The sequence below is a fragment of the Sorex araneus genome, chromosome 1 (assembly GCF_027595985.1).
Source record: "Sorex araneus isolate mSorAra2 chromosome 1, mSorAra2.pri, whole genome shotgun sequence".
NCBI classification, from domain to species: domain Eukaryota; kingdom Metazoa; phylum Chordata; class Mammalia; order Eulipotyphla; family Soricidae; genus Sorex; species Sorex araneus.
Genome location: NC_073302.1, coordinates 333,500,828 through 333,522,670, shown reverse-complemented (window position 1 = coordinate 333,522,670; position 21,843 = coordinate 333,500,828). Strand labels below are relative to the sequence as shown.

At 47.1% G+C, this 21,843-nt stretch overlaps 2 protein-coding genes across 5 annotated transcripts in view; one reads left to right on the top strand and one right to left on the bottom strand.

The window, feature by feature from the left end:
• HGSNAT (heparan-alpha-glucosaminide N-acetyltransferase) overlaps positions 1–10,590 on the top strand; it is a 37,309-nt gene extending 26,719 nt beyond the window's left edge. The window contains exons 10-18 of the mRNA XM_055143737.1: positions 915–1,075; positions 2,192–2,310; positions 4,064–4,185; positions 4,307–4,433; positions 5,529–5,615; positions 6,889–6,966; positions 7,555–7,625; positions 7,721–7,833; positions 8,521–10,590. Coding sequence (XP_054999712.1) covers positions 915–1,075; positions 2,192–2,310; positions 4,064–4,185; positions 4,307–4,433; positions 5,529–5,615; positions 6,889–6,966; positions 7,555–7,625; positions 7,721–7,833; positions 8,521–8,702 — 1,060 coding nt within the window. The 3' untranslated portion in view covers positions 8,703–10,590. The remainder of the gene's footprint in view (positions 1–914; positions 1,076–2,191; positions 2,311–4,063; positions 4,186–4,306; positions 4,434–5,528; positions 5,616–6,888; positions 6,967–7,554; positions 7,626–7,720; positions 7,834–8,520) is intronic.
• The window catches only part of INTS10 (integrator complex subunit 10), a 35,508-nt gene continuing 23,276 nt past the window's right edge, over positions 9,612–21,843 (bottom strand). For 3 of the 4 annotated variants that reach the window (XM_055143719.1, XM_055143733.1, XM_055143729.1), the window contains 3 exons: positions 20,834–20,927; positions 17,381–17,458; positions 9,612–15,704 (listed from right to left, as the gene is read on the bottom strand). In XM_055143719.1, coding sequence (XP_054999694.1) covers positions 15,548–15,704; positions 17,381–17,458; positions 20,834–20,927 — 329 coding nt within the window. In that variant the 3' untranslated portion in view covers positions 9,612–15,547. The remainder of the gene's footprint in view (positions 15,705–17,380; positions 17,459–20,833; positions 20,928–21,843) is intronic. The other variant, XM_055143725.1, reaches the window with a different exon arrangement.

Genomic DNA, 21,843 nt, shown 5'->3' with positions numbered 1-21,843 from the left:
CAAATGGGAGCTCAATTTTTAATTTTTTGAGAGGTGACCATATTGTTTTTCAAAAGGGCTGAACCAGTCGGCATTCCCACCAGCAGTGTAGGAGGGTTCCTTTCTCCCCACATCCACATCAACAGCGGTTGCTTTTGTTCTTTTGGATGTGAGACAGTCTCTGTGGTGTGAGGTGGTATCTCATAGTTGTTTTGTTCTGCATCTCCCTGATGATGAAGAGCATTTTTTCATGTGCCTTTTAACCATTCATATTTCTTCCTTGAGAAAGTTTCTGTTCATTTTTTAGCCCCATTTTTGATGGGGTTGAATGTTTTCTTCTTGTAGAGGTCAACCAGTGCCTTGTATACCCTTGATATCAACCCCTTATCAGATGGGTATTGCGTGAATATCCTTTCCCATTCTGTAGATTGCCTTTGTATTCTGGTCACTGTATCTTTTGTGGTGCAGAAGCTTCTTAGTTTAATAGCCCCTCACCTTTTTCAAAGAGGTAATTTACTATTGTGAAAGAAAAAAAAATGGAAGCAATCGTGGCTTAGACAAAAAATACGAAGAAAAATTAAAGCTTTTTTTTTTTTTAATTTCAGGAGCAAGAGTGAATTTATCAGTGCAAAGTGGTTCCTTTTGGGAATTGGGGTCCCCAGCACCATTCCTTGCCTAAGTGAGAGTGACAGTTAGTTCTGAAGAGTTTCTTCCCTCAGGGAAGTCTGGAGGAACACGGCTTCAAGAGTTCACTGCTTGGCAGTTAGCCCTTCTGAGTCTCCCTCCCTCTTACACTGAGTTTCTTTGAAGCACTGGCTCCTGGAAACATACATGTTGCTTCTCTTATACAGTAAATTATAAAATACTAATCTTCCAGAGACCCAAACACAGATAAACGTAGAACCAAACAGTAGCTTTTTTTTTTTTAATTTCAGGTTTGTCTTTATTATGGGAACTTCGATTTTTCTGTCCATGAATTCTGTACTGCGGCGGGGATATTCAAAACTCAAACTGTTTGGGAAAATTGTGTGGAGGAGTTTCCTGTTAATCTATATAGGAATTGTCATCGTGAACCCTAATTACTGCCTTGGTCCATGTAAGTCCTTTTTTTGCGTCTGTTAGAATATATCTAGGTTGAAATATGGAAACTGTTCTGCTTTGAGAGAAATATAATTCCATCCTATCTCAGGTACTTGGCTAAAAAAATAGAAAAAAAGCAATCCAAAACAACCCAACCAGCTGTTAGGAAAGTATAAATAATGCCTGTGTAACAGGGCATTGTTTTATTACTTTGGGGTTTTAGATCCAGGAGGAGCCTCTGAGGTGAGGCAGCCCTTCCGTTGCGCTGGGAAGATGGCAGTGCTTTGGGCTTGTCTGTGTTGTGGTATGTGTGTGGGGTGGTAGGGGGGGTGGGGAGGGGTTTGGGGGCAGACCACATCGCCTGATCTCAGATGCTACCACTTTGCTGCTTTGGTGCCATCAGCTTCCATGATAACACCAGGAATCCACTTTTGTAATTTCCTGGGTGACTTTGTTTCAGGGTGTGAGGGAGCAAAGCTGAGGGACAGAGGTAAGTCTAGTACTTAGTACCAGCATTCAGTGGGGAAGGTGTAGCCGCTGGATCAGAAACTTCATTACAAACCAGGGCATAGCTACTAGACAGTAGCCAGATGGGCATCGTACGCCAGAACCACGAACTTCAGGTCCAAAGAGGAGTTGGGAGCATAGGGAAAGGACCACGTAAAGCAGACTCGCTGGAGTCCACAGCGGGCCCTTCTCCCAGGACATGGCACTCCTCCAGCAGGCCGCGTACACTCTACATGGCTCATGGGGCTGAGTCTGGCAGTGGCCGTGCTGGGTCTGCAAGTTCCTGGGCGCTGTGAGAGGTGGATTGTTGTTCCTGCTGGGAAAAAGGGTAGGAGGTGAACCTGAGGGCCTGGGCTGGTCCTAACTTATTTCCACACTCAAGGAAGACATTGTGTTACTCTCAGTCTTCCTGTGGGCCGGCTTCCTGCTGTGATTCTAAGCCATGGTCTGGCCATCCTCCTGCGTGACATTGGCCTGTACCTGAACTCAGTTTGTCCATCTCAGAAGCAGAAACAGACCTGCTTATGTGTCACAGGAGGAATCTTCACCATCAGGAGAAAATAGTGTTGCCTTGGGGGAAGTGAGAATGCTGGCTAATCCTTTGCCTGCTTTGTCCCTTCTGCAGTGTCCTGGGAGAAGATCCGAATCCCCGGTGTGCTTCAGCGGCTGGGGGTGACCTACTTTGTGGTCTCTGTGCTGGAGCTCATCTTTGCCAGGCCTGCGCCTGACAGTAACTGTGATTTGGTGAGAAGGCCTGTTTTTAAGAGGAGAGGGGGAAAATCACTTCAATCAAGTTAAAATTGAATTGTTTGCAAGGCAGATACTCTACCTGCTATATTGTCAGGCTTGTTTTTCAGTTTTCTTATGGCGCAGAATATATAGAAATGCACATAACATTTCATTATCCATACAAACTCAGTAAAGTTTCAACTTTTGAAGGGACTAGAGAGATAGCTCAGTGGGCTGACCGCATGCTTCATATGCAAGAAGCCCTGGTTTGATCCCTGGCACCGTATGGTCCTCTGAAAACCACCAGGAGCTACCCTGTGTATATATTCACACACGCATGCACGAGTGCACATTTATTTTGGGCCCACCCCCAGCATTGTTCAGGGCTTCCTCCTGACTTTGCTCAGGGATCAGTTGCACAGGGTTCACTCTCGAAGGCTCAGGGATGCCACAGCCCAAACTTAGGTCAGTGGATGCTAGGTAAGCACTTCACCTGCGGTACTGTCTCTCTGGCCCATGACAGTTTTCTTTTTCTCGGTAGAAGTAAAAATGTGACTGAAACTAATTAAATTGTTTCATTAGACTCCTACTTAGCTATATAAATTAATAAAGTTGGATTTGTTTTCTGTTTTTTTCCCCTCTGTACAACTAGCAAATTCAGCATTGAATCCCCAATTCTCTTGGCTCTTCTTGTAATTGTTGTTTGGTTTCATGTTCCTTGGAGTACATTTAATTATTACTCTGCCATCTCTACTCTCCCTGAGCATGTAGCTGTGCTCTGCCGTAGATTTCTTTAAGGGAAATCCTAAGGGAAGTGAAACTAGTGATGCACCAGGGAGCACGTGCACAGCCAACTGCATGTGACTAAGGGGAATGGAGAGGAGGCTTGAGGGACCCAGGACAGAGCAAGGGGGTGGGCGGCACTCCAGGAAAGGCTGTATCCCTTTCTTGTTCTATTAGAATAGCTGCCCAGCTTTAAGTGTTGGTTTTATGACTCATACCCTAAAACTCCACCTTTGGAGTTCAGGGCTTTAGTTTGTTCAGAGTGTAGACAACCCCACTCTCCGATTCTAGAACATTTTAGTTTCTCCAGAAAGAAACCTAGTACTCATTACCAGCTACTTTTCAGGCCAGCCCTTATCTGTTTTAAACATTTCATATAAATGGGATCATCTAGCAAGTGATTTTTAAAATATGACTTCTTTCACTTAGTTTTCAGACTTTATTTGTGTCACCCCATGGATCAGTACTTGATCCCCCTGCCCCATCCCATGGGGCTCCCAGGGTGGATGGTTCAATGACTCAGTGCTGCCTGGGCCCTGGTGTGTGTTCTGTGGGTGCTCAGGACTTCCAGGCTATCCCTGGTGGTGCTTGGGGCCACATGTGCCCAGGATTGAACTAGGGTCCTATGAATGCAAAACATGTGCCCGTCCCCTTCAATTCCTTTTTGATGCTGGAGAATCTGTTTCATGAATGCAATGCCTTTTAGTTGAGTGGGTCCTTTTGAACATAGTGAATAATGATTCTAAACATTTGTATGCTGTTTTTTTATGTGAACTTTGTAGGTATAGGAGTAGAATTGTCTGCTGATCTCCCAAACATTTTACAGTGGAATGACAGCATGCAGACCACCTCATACATAAGAAATCAGTAAAAGAAAGAAACATGCACATAATTTGATATGGCTGCCAAGAGAAGACTGTTGGGAATTGTGACCAGCCCATTCACATCTCTTTAGCTCACGGGTTATTTTGTGCTTCCTCTGCAGGACGAGAGAACCATAATGGCTCGATACTTCATGTCAGACTGGCCCCAGTGGATGATTGTCCTGATGCTGGAAAACATGTGGCTGGGTGTGACCTTACTGCTCCCAGTTCCTGGATGCCCCGCGTAAGCTGGCTCCCCCATCAGAGCAGGGTTGGTCCTGTGTGTACCCCTGAGCTGTGGGGGAGCAACGTGCACTTCTCCCCTGCAGGGCTCTTGTCTCTAAGTCATGCCTTTCTTTTCCCAGTGGTTATCTTGGCCCAGGGGGCATCGGCGACTGGGGTAAGTACCCCAACTGCACTGGAGGAGCTGCCGGCTACATTGACCGCCTGGTCCTGGGCGATGACCACCTCTACCAGCACCCTTCTCCGGCTGTGAGTGTCGGTTAGGGAACAAGGCTGACCTCTGTCTTTGATTGGAAAAGTCGTCCAGCTGCAGTGACTTCACAGCTTTGTAGGGGGCAGTGTTTTATTTCCTTTTTATTTAAAAAATTTGAGGGGGGTCACACACGATGCTCAGTATTTGCTCCTGGCTGTACTTAGGAATCACTCTGGGGACCATATGGGATGCCGGGATCGAATCTGGGTTGGCCCGTGCAAGGCAAACACCCTCCCTGTTGTGCTATCGTTCCAGCCCCAGGGACAGGGTTTTAGAGGGAGGTGCTCTGTGTCACCTGGATGGCACAGAGGACTTCTGGTGGCTTGTTGGAGGTCTCACAGGATTCCCTTGCAGTTCACTCTGATAACGTCTTGTGCTGGCAGCTGACAGGCGTCCTGGGGCAGCAGCTGTGGGCAGAGGGTCAGCTGATAACACGGTGGTGACACAGACCTCCCTGACCTTACGTTGGCCAGTCTGCCTTGCAGAGGTGTTCTGAACTGGGGTGTTGGAGCAGATCTTTCATGTTCTGCTTAGCTGTGGCTTTGTCCCAGCAAGAGGGTAGGGAGAAGCGGCCCTCACCAGTCCAGGGCCAGCCTCGAAGATGGCCTGAGGAGTGTTTGGCCATGAGAACCCCCCCCCCCCCCCCCCGTGGCAGGGAGGACATGGAAGCCTTTGTTTAGCAGTGTGTGGGATGGGAGGCTTGGGCACAAGGTGGCTACTACCACCTCGTAGATCTCCAAAGGCTACGGTGTCTGCATGAGGTTTGCTCTGCACTAACAGAACACAGGTATATTTTCCTTGGCACTTGCATAAGGAAGGTGGGAAGCTCTTGATCTTATAATTGGTTTGAGTCAGAAGGCATCAGGGCATTTACAGGGCCACCCAGAGGGCTGGGGAGTGACAGGGGTGTATCACATTGCCAGCCACATGTGTCCAGGACTGACAGACTTAGGCAGAATCATCCTAACACCCAGTGACTTTCTGCAGCCACCCCTGGAGCACTGAGTGTTGTATGTTCTCCAGTTGGCATTTAGTTTGAGATATTTTGTGCTTGTGCCAATGAGTGGATGACCTGGTTCTGTTTTGTCCAGGCGCTTTATCACACTGAGGTGCCCTATGACCCAGAAGGAATACTTGGGACCGTCAACTCAATTATGATGGCATATTTGGGAGTTCAGGTATTTTGTTTAATGTAATTTTAATTTAATTAGGGTATAGTGTGCAATTGAATTCTCCCAATTAAAAACAACTATTTCCTTAAAGCAATTCTGTCTTATGTGTATTACAGGACTGATAGAATAAAATCTGTCTACTTTTTAAAAATTAATTAATTTATTTTTTTGCTTTTTGAGTCACACCCAGCAATGCACAGGGGTCACTCCTGGCTCATGCACTCAGGAATCACCCCTGGCTGTGCTCAGGGGACCATATGGGATGCTGGGATTTGAACCCGGGTTGGCCGCGTGCAAGGCAAACGCCCTACCTGCTGTGCTATCACTCCAGCCCCAAAATCAGTCTTTATTTTTAAAAATTTTTTCAATTTTATTTTCATAAACTTTCTCAGTAGCACCATCTTCAGGATGTTCATAGAAATAAGTTGAGTCAAAGGAAGCGCTGTGTGCCAGCACAGAGAGGCCCTGTGTAGAGTTATGTATTATTACAAATTATTATGAGCACTTCGCCTCTACTGTTTTTTTTTTCTTTTTGTACTTGTTTAAGATGTTCCTCATTCAAGGAATTTTTATGCAAAGTTTAGATTTTGCTGTTTTTCAAATGTTTTTTCCTGTTTCCTTCCTCTCCTTCTCCTCCTCCCTCCTTCATCCTTCCTCTTCCTCCTCTTCCTCCCTCTCCTCCCCATCCCACCCTCCCTTTACAGTGGGGGATGGGTCACACACGGTGGTTCTTGGGGTTTACTCCTGGCTCTGTGCTTAGGGGTGCTGGGGATTGAGTCCGGGTTCGCCACTTGTGAGGCAAGCCCCTGTCTGCAAGACTCCTGTCCACTTTACTCTCATCTGGCCCTGTCCCTGTTCTGCACAAGTGCCAGCCGGCCCATCTTTGACCCTGCTAAGATGGTTCTGGGTTACTTTGGGGGTGGAACTGTGACTTTCCGTGGCTCTCATGCCCTGTGGTAGAAAGACTGAGCCCAGCAGCCCCCCACCCCATGCCGTGTCCCCTATCTCTAGTGTTTTGAATCCCTGTAGCACTTTGGGACGTTGCTTTGCCTCTGACTTAGGCCTGCCTTGGGCCATTTTCTTGCTCTGCCTGCTTTGTGTTTGGAGCCTCAGCCTGATGGTTCTCAGCATCCCTTCCCCTTGCTCTGGGGTCCCCTGTGCCCCGTCTCCACCAGTCAAGGGCTGGGCTGCGTCCTGTTCCTTCTGTTCAAAGAGTGGATGAACATGAAATGAGAGTCGTTACGTGAGTCTTGGGTTCATACCGCATTTTCTTCTCCAGGCAGGAAAAATACTCCTGTATTTCAAGGATAAGACCCAAGAAATCCTCACCAGATTCAGTGCCTGGTGGTTTGCTCTAGTAAGTAGCAGACATTCCTCACCCAGCTGTTCTCTTGTATAGTGAAAAGAAAAATATCTAGTAGCACTGGAATGACATTGTGGCCATGTAGCTGCAGGAAGCATTTTTGCTTGACTAAGTGCAAAAACAGATCTAAATTCCCAGGTTCCTTTTCTTGGGAAGATGTCTTATAATTAAGCTGTTTTAGCCATGCAGCTGACAGCTGACAGTGGCAGGGAGGGGATGGATGCCTGGGAGCTCCAGAAGGGGCTGTGCTAGAAAGATGGGGTGCACCATGCCAGCCCCCATTGCACAGCTGACTGTTAGCATTTCACTCACCTGGCATCTGTTTCCTCAGGAATCATCAGGACGGCCTTCAGAATTAGTTCGTGTTCAGTTCAGAGGCATGTGGGAAAGGATTATATATCTAAAATATATGACTTTCATATAAGAAGAATAAGATGGCAAAATTTTCAGTCTTCCCGAAGGAAAAATAATTCTATATATTGTAGGGAAAAAAATTCTATAATTTTCTTTTGGTCTTAAAACTGAATTTTTTGAAATAATATAAGAAAAGTAAATATCCTTTTTCCTCTCCTCCCACTATAGGGGCTTATTTCTGCTATTTTGACAAAATTTTCTGAAAATGATGGATTTATGCCAATTAACAAAAATCTCTGGTAAGTAGAAAACTGTTATTTGGTGCTGTTGGTCGGTGGAGGCTGCTGATATCAGATGTCCCTGGGACCTGAAATACCTCCTTCCACTTCCCCAGGTCCATTTCCTACGTGACCACCCTGAGCACATTTGCCTTCTTCATCATGTTCATCCTGTACCCCATTGTGGACGTGAAGGGACTGTGGACCGGAGCCCCGTTCGTTTACCCAGGCAAGTGCAGATGATGACGGTGACCGAGGTGAGCCCACGCTGATGCAGGGCCGGGGGCCAGCCCTGGTTGCCTGATTCTGAAACAGGCAGAGAGAAAGCCCTGTCTAGTAAGCTGGGGTGTTACCAACCTGGTTCTGAAGTCCCCATCTAAAGGGATGGGTTTCATACATCCTCTCCCCAACAGGCAGTAGCCAGCTGGGGAGAATCAGAACCTCAGCACGTGCCGTCCAGTTCCTAAGCCTCAGAAGGAGGGATGGAGCTTCTAATGCCAGTGCTTGACCAAACGCATGTATTAGAAACACCAAGACATAAATGGAATGGGTGGCCGGCAGCCCTGCCTAAAGAGTGGGCGCTAGACCATTCAGAGATTCCTTTCAGCCCATTCCAGTAATGTTACAGTCTTTGGACCTCAGGTGTTTTGTCTAGAAAATAGAAGTTAATCAATTAGGATTACCTCTTGGATTAGTTTAAATAAGTTATGCTATAAAATACATAGTCTAATTATTTCTAAAATCTAAGCACTACTTTATTTTTGCAATAGCCAATAATATTGTAAGCAGCTGTAAGTAATAATATTGTAAGCATTGTTGTGGAATTTCTGTTGTTTTCTCTGAGCTGAGTCAAATTTCAGGAATTGAGTAGCTGACTGAATGTGGCTCTGAAAGCTGATTTCTGGTTTCTCCACAGGAATGAATTCTATTCTGGTGTATGTTGGCCATGAGGTGTTTGCAAACTACTTTCCCTTCCAGTGGAAGCTGGAGGACAGCCAGTCGCACAGGGAGCACCTGACCCAGAACATCGTGGCCACCGCGGTCTGGGTGCTCATTGCCTACGCCCTGTACAAGAAGAAGATCTTCCTGAAGATCTGAGGCAGCTGCTGGGAGCGCTGCTGGGAGATTGTGGTCTGGGGGAGCTGAGCAGCCTCCACGAGCCTTTCTGTGACCTTGACAGGATGTGCGTTGCCACGTGATTGGGAGGATCCATGGTGACGTGGTTCTCAGACTCTGCCTGTGTACCTGGGACCGATGTATTTGGGCAGTAATTGTCTTTTTATTCCATCTCTTGTGTAAATGGAATCATTGGAATTTTATTCCATTAACTTTTCTAAAGGGAATATCTGATGGATAAAACTAAGATCTAATTCCTTTTGATCTTATTTTCCTGCACACTGCTTTTCTACGTGTTTACATGCCCAGCAAGAAAACCATTTTCATGGTAACTGACTATAAAGATTATTGAATGTAGTAATATGTTATTATATTTTTGGTTACTTGCAGCTGTTTCAAGAACATTTGAGCAGATCTGGAAAGCATTGATGGGGCCAAAAAAATGCCTTTATAACAGAAGTCATTTTCTCCTTTTTATCACTTGTGAAAAAAGTTTACGATACTGTGTTTTTGTACCACTCTTACTTTAGTTATCTACTACTGTTATTACACTACAGCAGCTGTTACTTTGTCATTTGTCTGTTCCCCATCAGTCTTGTCTTTCTCTGTGTTGAGTTGGAGCAGAGGAAGCCCACTGGAGGGCTGCTGGCTCCTGCCACATCAGATGCTTGGCAAGCCTGGACCTTTCTGGGAAACGAGGGCCACAGGGGTCTGTGCCAGCTTGTAGATGCAGCGAGGTGGGGTACATCAATGGCTTTTCTGAAACCACGAGAAAACTCACTGTACTAAACTCTTTCAAAAGAAATGATAATGGAAAGTTGGAAAACTTCTTGGAGTAAGTCTGTTTAAAAAAGACCTTCCCCGTGGAGGCACCTGCTCATGTCTCAGAACTGAAAGAGGTTTCTTGGAAGGAAGATAGAAGGCAGAAAGAGCAGCAGCACTTTTCACGTGCTGCATCTGTAAATTTCCTGTGAGAATCCCCCGTTTTAGGAAACCCTGACACTCCCACCCTCGCCTGAGTGACTCCCTGGCTTCAGCTGCCGATACTGCATGGCTGCCCTTCCGGTCTCTCGGCCCTGGCCCCGTGTGTGCAGCCTCCAGCTCCCCTCTCCTGTCCACTTCCCGTCGTCCTCAGGCCTTCCTGGCCCTTGGAGAGGACCATTCTGTTGTAGGCGTGGAACCATCGTGTCTTCACTCTTCTTACCTCCCCTAAGTGCCACTGTGAGTCACTGCCACATCAAAATCCTGTTCCCTTCTCCCCGGTACTTCTGCAATCTCTGTCACCACCTGCTAGTCTAGTTCAGCTTCTCTTCCTTCTAAATTGGTCTCCTTTCCCTTAATCTCTTCTTGTGGAAAGTCACCATTTCCACCAGGCTAAACTGTATAAAGTAGAACTTGGATCAGATCACCTTTCAAAACAACAACCCCCCTGAAGTTAGCTGACATAAGCGCCCCACTGAGCCCTGCCTGCCTCTGGCTCCCGCCACCCCCACCCCACTGCTTAGTTCCGCAGTTTACCAGATTCCAGCAAGGCTTACACTGCCCAGTTCACTACCAGCAGGTGACCAGTGGGCTTCCTGGGTTACTTCAATATTCTCCTACGTTGACCTGTCATTGTCAACCCTCCATTTCCAAGGGACCTTTTTGAATCTCTTATGCACACCCTAGAATGCAATTTCTTCCTCTGGGTTTTACAGTTGTACCAACCCTGTGGCATTGCTCACTCTCTCTGCCTTGTACGATAGTCACTGTGTACGTGCCTAGATTTCCACACTAGACTGTGAACTATGCCTTGTTTATATGCATATTCTTTCTGGCGTGAACATCGTGCCTCCTACATAGGCACTAAATAAAGAATAAAGCAAAAAGATGATGGTGGTTTTGGTTTGTTTGGGGGCCATACCCAGTGGTGCTCTGGAATCACTCCTGGCAGGCCCGAGGGACCATGTGGAGTGCCGAGGACTGAGCCCGGCTAGCTATGTGAAGGTAAGTGCGCTTCCAGCTGAACTTCCCTCTGGCCCCCAGTGCTGGTAGTTTTGTTAGTACTGAGGTGCTGTTAGATTTCCCATGGCAGGCACATCTAAATACTCGTGGAAGCAGCTGCGCAAGGGTGGAAACTAAGGAGACTGGTGCTTTCTCTCTGTGCTCAGTATTCTGGTTGTACTGAGCTCTCCCAGCCCTCAGCAGCAAAGCCGCAGAGCAGAACATTGGGGTACAGAGCCCCTCGTTCAGGTCAATTCAGCAAATGGGCCTCTTGTGTGTGTCAGCCAGAGCCGCCTTTTCATGCCTCCCAGGCTCCAGGGGCCTCTAATCTGGGCCCATCAGGCCGGGGCTATGCTGACTAGGAAGGTCTCTGCAGGGGCTCGACTGAGTGTCAGGCCAGGGGCCCAGTTCGAAATGGCCCTGGGGAGGTCAGCCAACAGGACCATGGCAAGTTGAGCTTTTTAAAATTTCAAGTTCTAGTTTAGGTCAAATGGCTATGGTAGCTTGAATACTGTCGTGATTCTGATGTATACTCACTGTGTCTCACTGCCAAGAGCCCTCATCCCAACCATTATGAACAATTAGGTGTAACAACTGGATGTACTAATAACAAACTCTGGAGGGATGACACTTGTCCCTGTGTCACCTGATGCCTGCCAGTCCCCTTACCACCTCTCCATAATCTGAGCTTTATTAGCCAAGATTAGTCAATGTTCGATACTATTTGCTTGTTTTGTCTCTATGGGGAGGTTATTGTAAGTAATAAAGCAAAAAGTACTCAGATGTAATTGATTCTTTGGGGTAATGTCTACATAAACCCCATTTACAGTTAAGTAAGACTGCACTCTGCTGCTCTATTCAAGTCGTAACCCAGCTGCCTAGCTGGAGCAATAGCACAGTGGGTAGAGTGTTTGCCTTGCACTCCGCTGACCATGATTCGATTCTTCCACCCCTCTTGGAGAGCCAGGCAAGCTACCGAAAGTATCTCGCCTGCATGGCAGAGCCTGGCAAGCTACCCGTGGCATATTTGATATGCCAAAAACAGTAACAAGTCTCACAATGGAGACATTACTGGTGCCCACTCGAGCAAATCGATGAACAACGGGATGGGATGACAGTGACAGTGACTGTGACCCAGCTGCTAGCAAAGAATTATCAGTTTAAATGAAATTCATCAAACTAGGTGTTTTTTTTTCACTTTTTCTTTATGCTTGTTTGAAGATGACTGATAATGACTAGGTAAGTTAATTGAACACATCAGAAATACCTTTTCCTTTGACATAATAAAAGACAATGAAAAGTGCACTAGTTTTAATTTTTCTTTTAATATAATTGTTTTCCAAATAAACAGGAAGATAAATAGATTTCGAGAAACTTTTGTAACAGCAAATTGAGAGATAGAGAAGCAAAGGCATGCCATGACAGGCTCATAAAGAAGCCTGAAGCTAGGTCTAGGTTTTGGTTCCAGAATTTCTGGAACTGAGTACAGATACCTGGAATTGAATCATGATTTTCTCTAAATGACATAGTCATGGTGAGGTCAACTAAGGGGTACCAATCAGATGCACCCCCTATTATAACCCTTATATAACTCTTATGCAACCCTTATGTAACTCCAACTTACAACCGTCAGCTAAGTACAAGTAGTGGCCTCAGACTGTGGCCAAAAGAGTGGTCCGTGGAAAGTCCTGTTACATAAAGCTATGGTATAAAGCCCCTCACTTTTGAGACTTGGGGCCGCTTGTTCCGAGAAGGCTGCCACGGTGTTGGTGAGCTGGATGAGCTAGCCAATAAAGGCCCTTTGCTTACTGCATCACAACTTGTCTTCGTGTCATTTCTCTGGGGAGATCTTGGTCCAGTTTAACAAAACATTTCAGAAAAGTATCTCTGAAACCATTATGAACAATTAGGAGTAAATCTTTGGATGTACTAATAACGCACTCCGGAGGCCGTGACCCTGTTAACAATGCAGCTTTGAATGTGCATCTAGCTTTGGGGATTTCCAACAGAGCTACCACTACTTGTAGTGGTACTTGTTCAAACTACTTGTTTGAACAAGTAGTTCAAACAAGAGCTTGAACTACTTGTTCAAGCTCTGGAATTAGGTAGTGGTGTTTCTTATTTGTGCATTTGTGTAACATGTTTTCAGCAGCTTACGCAAGTCAACATTTTTCTTTTGGTGAACAGTTGGGTATTAGTTCCAAAACATTGTTTCTCTTCCAGCTGCATGCATTTCCAAATTCCAAGATAACAGAAATGCTAGACGTTTGTGTGATGTCATAAATGTCCCCTGCCTCATAACACTTTTTCTGTGCATGATAACTTCCTGCAATAAACAAAAGACACAATCATCTTGCTGGCTGTTCTTTGTGAAATTGTATCCAAAAATCTCACTGTCTAGACAGCTTGCCTACCCATGTCCAGAAACAAGCATCCTCTGCTGTCCCAAGTGGGGGGCCATCTCTGTAGAAATACATTCTTTTCCTGTTCTCGTATTTTGCTTTTGTATGTAATTACAACCTTCCAATTGGATAGACGAAGATTTTACTTTTGATATTTGATTCCAAAATGTTGGCTTGCAAACTAGCACCCCTATCTACTCAAATTCTGGGCTCCAGAAGTGACTGCTGGGATCAGGCTGAAAATCATCGGTCAGAGATGGAAAAAGACTATGAACTGGTGATGGAGGCTTTGTTCAGGAAGACTATTGCAATGGGCTTAACTGCAGAAGAGGTCACTAGGTGATGGGAATCCTCAAATTGTTGATTTATGGCAGGAGGCACTGGTGTCAACTGAATTGAGACATCCCTGGAGCCAGGCCCCGACCCCTCTGGACGGGTGCATTTTGAAGTGACCTCAGGTCCTCGAGGAAAAGTTTTGGGTGGAAGTTTTCTCTTACAGAGAGGAAGGAGTTCCAGTGAGAACTTCCCAAAGTAGCTGCCCTCAGACTGAGCTCAGGACCTCTTTGGGCTGTTTTTGTGCCACACTGGGCAGTGGTTAGGGTTTCCCCCTGACTCTGCTCAGGGGTCACTGCTAGCACTCTGAGGGACCAAACACTTCACTGCTAGTGCTCTCCCACACCCTCAGGGACCTCTCTGGTCAGTTCTGGCCGCTGCAGTGAGCCCGACTCACCAAAGGGATGAGGGCTGAACTGCCTGCACTGCTGGGGCTGATGAGATTATGATGTCCACAAACCATCTGCATGGTATGACTTCACTACAGTCCTTCACAGGATGGCACCACTGAATCATGAACATGCAAAATACTGGTCTTCTTTACGACTTTTTATGTGAGGCTCCGCCTGACTGCTTGGGGGCCCGTGGCCTCCTACAGGCAAAGCAGGGGCTCCAGCCCACTAAGCACCCTCGGACCCCACAGAATCTTTTATCTTGTACTTATATGCACATTTAGTAGCAAGTTTTGTTTTGATAAGTGCTACTTCTTTAATTTTCTGTGGTGCTGGGGATTGAACTGAAACCTTCCACATGAAAGATATGTACTCGATCACTGAGCTACAGCCCTGGCCCATGTACTAAAAGATCACATATTTCATGATAAAAACATGATGGGGACTGGGGGTTAGTCAATGATAGAGTACCCGCCATGTTTTCTCCCCAGCACCACCCCACACGCTGAGCACTGCCACCTGGGGTTTCTGGAGCCACAACTAAGTGTGGGATGTGCAGCACACCACAACCAAGCATGTGAAGCACAACTTAAGTATGTAACTCCTCGGGAGCACCACAGCGAAGCATGCAAATCCTGTCACTGCCTCCAAAAAGGGGGGGACGACAAAATCCCAAATCGCACAACACAATGTCCTATGTGTAGTAAAATAAAGTCACATTACATTGACAGATGTTTTAAAACACACTAGGTGAAATGTTTTCTGAGGTCAGATATTTATTTCTTAAACCACTTTATAATTTTACTTCAAAAAAAGGTCTTTAGGGGGCTGGTGCTATATAGTACAGCGAGCAGAATGTTTGTCTTGCACACAGCTGGCCCAGGTGCAATCCCAGCATCCCATATGGTCCCCAAGCACCACCAGGAATAATTCCTGAGTGCAGAGCCAGGAATAACCCCTGAGCACCACTGGGTGTAGCCTCCCTCCCCACAAAAAATAAGCAAAAGAAGTCTTTAGAAGGACTTCTAAGACTTTTTGTGCAAGGTAAGTGAACAACTAAAGTCTAAATTTTCAATAGCCCTTAGAAATCTTTGATATTTACCTGATAGATTTCAGAAATAGCAATAAAAATTTCACAAAACCCCTAAGGGTTAAGACAGGTTGGACACGTTGATGGGTGAGGTACTGAGTCTTCTGGAGTCTGCAGCATTGGAGGGAAACGCTCCAATCTTCCCAAAGTGAGCACGAGGCACAGAAAGATGGATGTGCCGGGGAGCCGACAAAGCAGACAGCACAGGCAGCTCACCTGGCGCCCACTGGCCAGTCCCCCACTGCCATCACTCCTGGCTGTTCTGCAGATGTCCACCTGCTGGAAGTTCACTTTGGCGTAACAGTATTTTTGTAGTGAAATTTCTCAAATGAAAAAGTCTAGTCTCATGTTGACATGTGATATTTATCCCAAACTATGGACAATTCTCTATCTCAGGGGGTCTTTCTAAAGGAAGATGTGTCCCTGTTCATTTGTAAGAATTAAAACAAATGTTTCAAATTTCCCAATTTAGGATAATTTTTATTTACAAAATGGGTTATTTTACAAAAATTACAAAAAGAAAAAGACTCTTAAAAATAGAACTGGCTTTTCAGATTCTCGGGAAGCATGTTCACCAGGGCCTGCTGGCGCCGACTCTGACACTGGGTGCTGGGCTGGCGGGAAGCGCTAGGCCAGTGTCTGGAGCAGCAGGATCTTCTCATTGATGCAGAACCTGTGCAGCACCACCATCAGGTTCTCCCCGCAGCGGGACACCTGGCGCTCCATGGCCAGGCGGAAGTCCTCCTTCACGCCCTTGGTGATGCCCCGCGTGACCGTGTGGTGCCTGAGGGTGGGACAGGAGACAGATGACCTGGGTTAGCGCCTGCAGCACCAGCCAGAGCTCTGGGAGAGGAGTGAAGCCTGCCTCAAGCCTAGGTGTGATCGAATAATGAATAAAAGAAAAGCCCCGACAGCCCGTACCCTCTTCAAACCTCATGACTCCTCCTCAGACTTAAAGCGAAGAAGGGACATCTTCCATGCTCAACAACGGGCCGCACACGTCAGTGTCTGGGCCCCTGCAGCCCTGCTCTGAGGGGGCACGGCGCCAGTGCCCGGGTGCTGAGCCCACCTAGACTCCACGGGAGCAGCAGGAGGACTTGGGGGTCCTGATAGTGGCACGGGGTGGGGGGGAAGCGAGGAGCAGGACCACGAAGGCCAGACAGTGGCCGGCGGGTCCCTGTGGGTCTATGGAGGGTTAGGAGCGCTCCAAATCTGTGCTCCAAGGCTGGGAAACATGGGGGGAATCCTGGCCACTTATGGCAGCACACTGAAGAAAGAAAAGAAGTCTTGTGCAGCTCAAGGGTCCCACCAAGAGCTTCAGTAAAGGAGCTGAGTAACCTGGTGGCCCATACCGACGACAGCCTGGACCTCCGCTCCCGGTTGCTGCCAGCACAGGGTCTAAAGCAAGGTGCGTACATGCTGGCCAAAACAATACGTTGGTGAAACTAACTGGTGTGTCTTGGTGTGTTTGTGTTTTTTTTTAACTTGTGTTATCATGGATGATAAAAACAACACAAGTCAGGAAGTGGCAGCGCAAGAGGAAGTCATTAGAACCCAGGCCTGCTAACACTCATGGACTGTGGGGGATCGGTGGCTGTGTTTCCAGTCGAGTCCAACTGTGAACTCGGGAGAGGGCTGCAGGGAGGCTGGGACCAGGGGTCCCACTGGGCAGATGCAGACTGCCCTGGGCTCCTCTGGGTCAGGACTGCAGCCCAAGGACAGCAAGCCCGGGGACCCAACAAACACTACTGGCATTTGCAGACAATTCCCCATTAAGACTAGAAAACAGGAGCAGAACGTAGAACACGGCTCCGGACAGCCTGCACTCGGCGTGCGTGAAAAGACTTGGTTTCCTGGGGGGCTTTTTCTTTTTGTGGAAGAGGGTGAGACCCAGAGCCTCACATATGGGAGGCCTGAGCCCTGTTGCTTCTGAGGTTTCAGAACAGGATAGTCAGCCAGTGACAGTCTGGCCCACCAGCCATCTTCAACTCAGAAGGTCAGGTCAGAGAAAACAGACTTGAGCACAGGAAACTACAGTGCTGACCCTGATTAGGCCACAGCGTCAATACTGACTAGTATTATGGACAGTGAAAACTGAGAGTGAAAACTAACTTAAATGTCAACATCCTGAAGTATGTATGGCAAAATGCCTCTGTTTAATTAAAAGCGAATCCTAGTTTAGTGCCTAATCTAATGTGCACTTAATCTAATACAGTTTTAAATAGCTTTTTTCCAGATCCATAATGATTTTTAAATTGAACACAAAAACACTGGCAACTTATGGAAAAAAAAAAAGAAATGTTATAATATTACAACCAGATGGTTTGCCAAGGAATGTGGAACAAATTAAACAAATAAATAAAGCATGAAAAAGAGCACTGAGGAACAAAGAGCTGAAACCATGGGCGGCAGGACATGTGGACGGACAGCACACTGTGAGCGGGGTTCCCCACTCGGTACCTGTCGGCAGTCTGCATGCTGGGCTGAAGCACAGGTAAGAATTCCTGCCGCAGCAACCCCGTGGGAGGGCTAGAAGGCCTTTAAGAAACAGCAAACAGTGGCATTCAAACACCCACACCGACGCGCCCTGCACTGCAGAACCACACTCCAGAGAGAACGCACAGGACGGAAGCAGAGCGGACAGACGCCTTCGGCTCCCAGGCCCTGGCCAGAGCCTGGTCCTTGGCCTGGGAGAAGCGAGTGGCCCCTTGTGTCCAGAGGCGTCTGGGTCCCCAGCTCATCCCACTGGGAGTCGGTGGGAAAAGCGGACACGGAGGAAGAGGCCGACGGAAGGCGACTGATGGCTGTGGGGGAGGGGCCCCACTCTCCGCTCCTCTCACACCCACACGTCCCCAAAAGAAGCCTCTGGACTTTTGGTGACCGTCTCTGACAGCACTCAAGTCCAAACCCCAGCCTGCAGTGCCTTCCCAGAGCTCTAGAGGGGCTGGAACGTGTCTGACCAAGAAAGGTTGGGAAGAACTGGGGGCGGGGGGTGTGGGAGCCATGGCCTGCAGAACTCTGAAACAACAAAGATTCAGTACATTAGCAGGGTGAGCACTTCACAGAAAGCCATCATACACCCAATCAGGAGCAAGTGCAAGAAAGACAGTGTTTCATCTTAGTCACATCCACTCTGATCACTCTGATCCTGCAAACAGCAGCAGAGAAACAGTTGGCTCTTGAAAATGCACAGGAGGAGAATGTCTGAGAAACACAGGGAGTGTGGCCGGCTCCAGGATGCACAGTGGGGCCACAATTGGAGTCCAGCCAGACCTGAATCACAGAGCTTGGCTATGTGGCTGGTGATTCCTGCTACAGGTCAGGCAGAAGTAATTCAAAAGGCAGGTTCCAAACGACCCTTGAGACACAAAGCGAAGACTGGGAGAATCCCAACAAGGGCACCTCATTTAGTCATTTATTTTTATTCCTGCATCCAAATTAATGAAACAAGCAATCTAAGAGTACAAAAGATCTCTTGGAGGAGTTAGAAGACATACTTTCTTGGCCAAGGAGGGGAGCATGGTATCATCCCCCAGAGCCCAGAAACGCACTCACTGCATTCACTGCATCCCTGCTTCTCTAAGAAGTCCTTTCCTGGGTTTTTGATTGTTGGGCTAGTTGGTTTTGGGGCACACCTGCTGGTGCTCATGGCTTACTCCTGACTCTGCACTCAGGGATCACTCCTGGCAGGGCTTGGGGGAGCATATGGGGTACCAGCTATGGAGCCCGGGTCAGCCCCATGCAAGGTGCTTACCTTACCTGCTAGACTATCTCTCCGGCCCTCCAGTGATATTTTCTGTGTGCCCAATACCCCCTCATTATTCTTGTCCCAGGGCTTGCCTACATAAACTCATTATTATACAGGTCAATCAAAACTGGTTAAAGAGAGAAAGTTCAATATGATAAAGTCTGCAATTCAATTGTTAAAATAATTTAAAAAATATATCCATTGGCTCACACTTTCCCAAGCATCATCTGAACAGCGCAAGAATCATCCAGAGCTGAGGTCTACCTAAGGAGCTCAATTAAGGCTGCTCTGTACTGAGAAACCCTTACCGTGAGGTTAAGGGGAAGTTACTAAAAAGCTTTTAAGGGGGGGCTGGAGTGATAGCATAGCGGGTAGGGCGTTTGCCTTGCACGCGGCCGACCCGGGTTCAAATCCCAGCATCCCATATGGTCCCCTGAACACCGCCAGGAGTAATTCCTGAGTGCAGAGCCAGGAGTAACCCCTGTGCATCGCCAGATGTGACCCAAAAACAAAACAAAACAAAAAAAACATAAAAAGCTTTTAAGGGCAATGTTTGAATATCTAGTCTCAAAACCTAGAAATTTCAACTCAGAAAGGGTTACCAGGTTCCTAAGTCAAAACACAACTTCATTCTCCAATAACAGGGAAGATTTTGCTTTTTTTTTTTTTGGGTCACACCCGGCAATGCACAGGGGTTACTCCTGGCTCTGCACTCAGGAATTACTCCTGGCGGTGTTCAGGGGACCATATGGGATGCTGGGATTTGAACCCGGGTCGGCCTCGTGCAAGGCAAACGCCCTACCCGCTGTGCTATCACTCCAGCCCCTAACAGGGAAGAGTTTGAACCATGTAATTGTTCTCCGACTGTTCCTATACAGTGAATGGAAAGATGAGCACATTCAGTCTCCTGGTGAGCAGTCTGATGTGCCCTCGTGTTTTTAGAAGCAGCATTTGTTGATTTATTCTAGATATTATAAAACTTATAAAATGAAGGCAGAAAAAAAAAATCCAACCTTCCCATTCTGTAAAATGGATCCCACAGCAGCTTCTGTAAAACAGGCTCATCCCAGCCCTGTGCAGGGCTTCGGACTCTCCTGCAGAGTGAGGGTGGGGCGGCCCGTGTTTTGGCCGGTGATGCAGGCCTGAAAGGTCACACCTGGTGTCTGAGAGCAACCCTGGGCTACCCCTGGGGTTACCCCCACCTTTGTCAAGGTCAAACCAGCGAGGGCCTTGTCAGACAAGGCGTGTGCCTAACAGCACCTGGTCTTAAGAAAACATAAGATACTTGTTGCATACTAAATGGCTGAGCTTATGGAAACCCAGAGTAAACATTTCTCACTTTCCTCTTTCAATACTTCTACGGTCCTAAAGAGTCGGATGTGGACTTCTGCTTTCAGCGACCGGAAGCCTGTTTGCCTCCCAGTTCAGGGAGGAAGATGGCTCCAGTCTGAGCAACAGCCTCCTGCAGCGGCTCTAACACTGACTTACAGACAAGCTCAGTAGGCAGGACGCAAAGGAGGAAGTATGGAAATAAAGCTGAGCACTTACAGCACAGAGGGGAGATCCAAACTACGATGAGTGTTAAAGGGGAGAAGCAAGGGTCATGAGCTATTTAAAAATCATAAATGGTCACGAAACTCCATCTAGGTGTGGGAAGGTACACCTGGGTCTGAGCCCCAAGCACGGCCGCCGGGCCTGGGGCAAGCGACACCTGGATGCATTAGAACTGGCGAGTTTTCTTTGTGCTACAGAAGCAATGAGGGTTGCTTAGGAGGCTTTCTTTCACTTCAGTATTGAACTCAAGTTGATGAATAAAATCCATAGCTCTTCCTAATGAATTTTCCAAATCTAGCTGTTCTTAATTAAAGTATACTATCTAATCAGAAATTTATAGAATCAGTCCGCAAATTGTGTAAAGAAAAGTACACCATGAATGTTATGTTTGTATATTGAGAAAGTTTCAAAAACGACAGCAATAACCCCAATTTAGCATAAATATAGTTAAGGAGAAGCCTAGTCTTTTTTTTTTTTGGAAAAGTTCCAGACTTAAATTACTCTCAAAAAATAAAGACTAAGTTTTTCTTCCTCTCTATTAAATCTTTGCAACAAATAGAAATGCATAAACATAAATACACAAAAGCTCAGCAAAAAAATAAGCAGCTTACTTGATGAGCATCCCTTGGTTGGGCAGCAGCTCCAGATGAATCTTTCCACCTTCCTGAGTCCTTAAGTAGGCGAATTCCTCCAGCATGTCAATATCTGCAGGTCACAGTAAGGCTAACCACGAGGGAATTCAGAGCCTATCCTCTGCGCTGAGGGTGAAGCCACCTCTGTCCATTGGCAACTAGTAACTGGCACCAGAACTCAGATCTGTATGATTCCAAATGAATGATCTGGGGCCAGAATGATAGGACAGTGTGGAGGGCATTCTGCCTTGCACATGGCCAACCCGGGTTCGATCCCCAGCATCCATAGGGTCCCCAAGCACAATCAGGAATAAGTCTTGAGAGAAGAGCCCAGAGTAACCCCTGAGCATCGCTGGGTGTGACCCAAAAAGAAAAAACATAAAGATCTGCACACGGCTAAACCATCTCATTAAGACAAACATGTTCACTACATCAATCAAAATCACAGATCTAGAAGCATAATCTTAATTTTCTTAAGGAAACAATGAGTGGTGGTGTTGCATAATGCCCCCAAGGTAAGAAAGCTGTGCTCTAGGCACTAGGGCTGAAAGAGACCAAATGGACACGTACCACTGGCTCTCAGTCTCTCCCGAACAAACGGTACGAAGTACAGACCCCTACTGTTGGGAGAGCTGCAGAGGCAGGCAACACCGCCAAGGGGCGTGGAGAAGAGCGTGAGGCTGTGTCCTGGTGGACCCCCAAAGCCTATCCCAGAAAGGACGGCAGTGAGTGTCTCTACCCTGTGCTGAGGCCAGTCAGCCTGGGCACTTCAGACACACAGGGCTTGGAAGGCCTTTATGGCTCTCACAAGATTAGTTGCCACAGTCTCATTTTTGGTTGTTTTTGGGTCGCACCCAGTGGTGCTCAGCGGTTACTCCTGGCAGTGCTTGGGGTCCATGTGATATGGAGTTGGCCCAAATGCCTATGTACTACACTATCATTCCAGCCCTGACACAGTCTCTCTCTCTCTCTCTCTCTCTCTCTCTCTC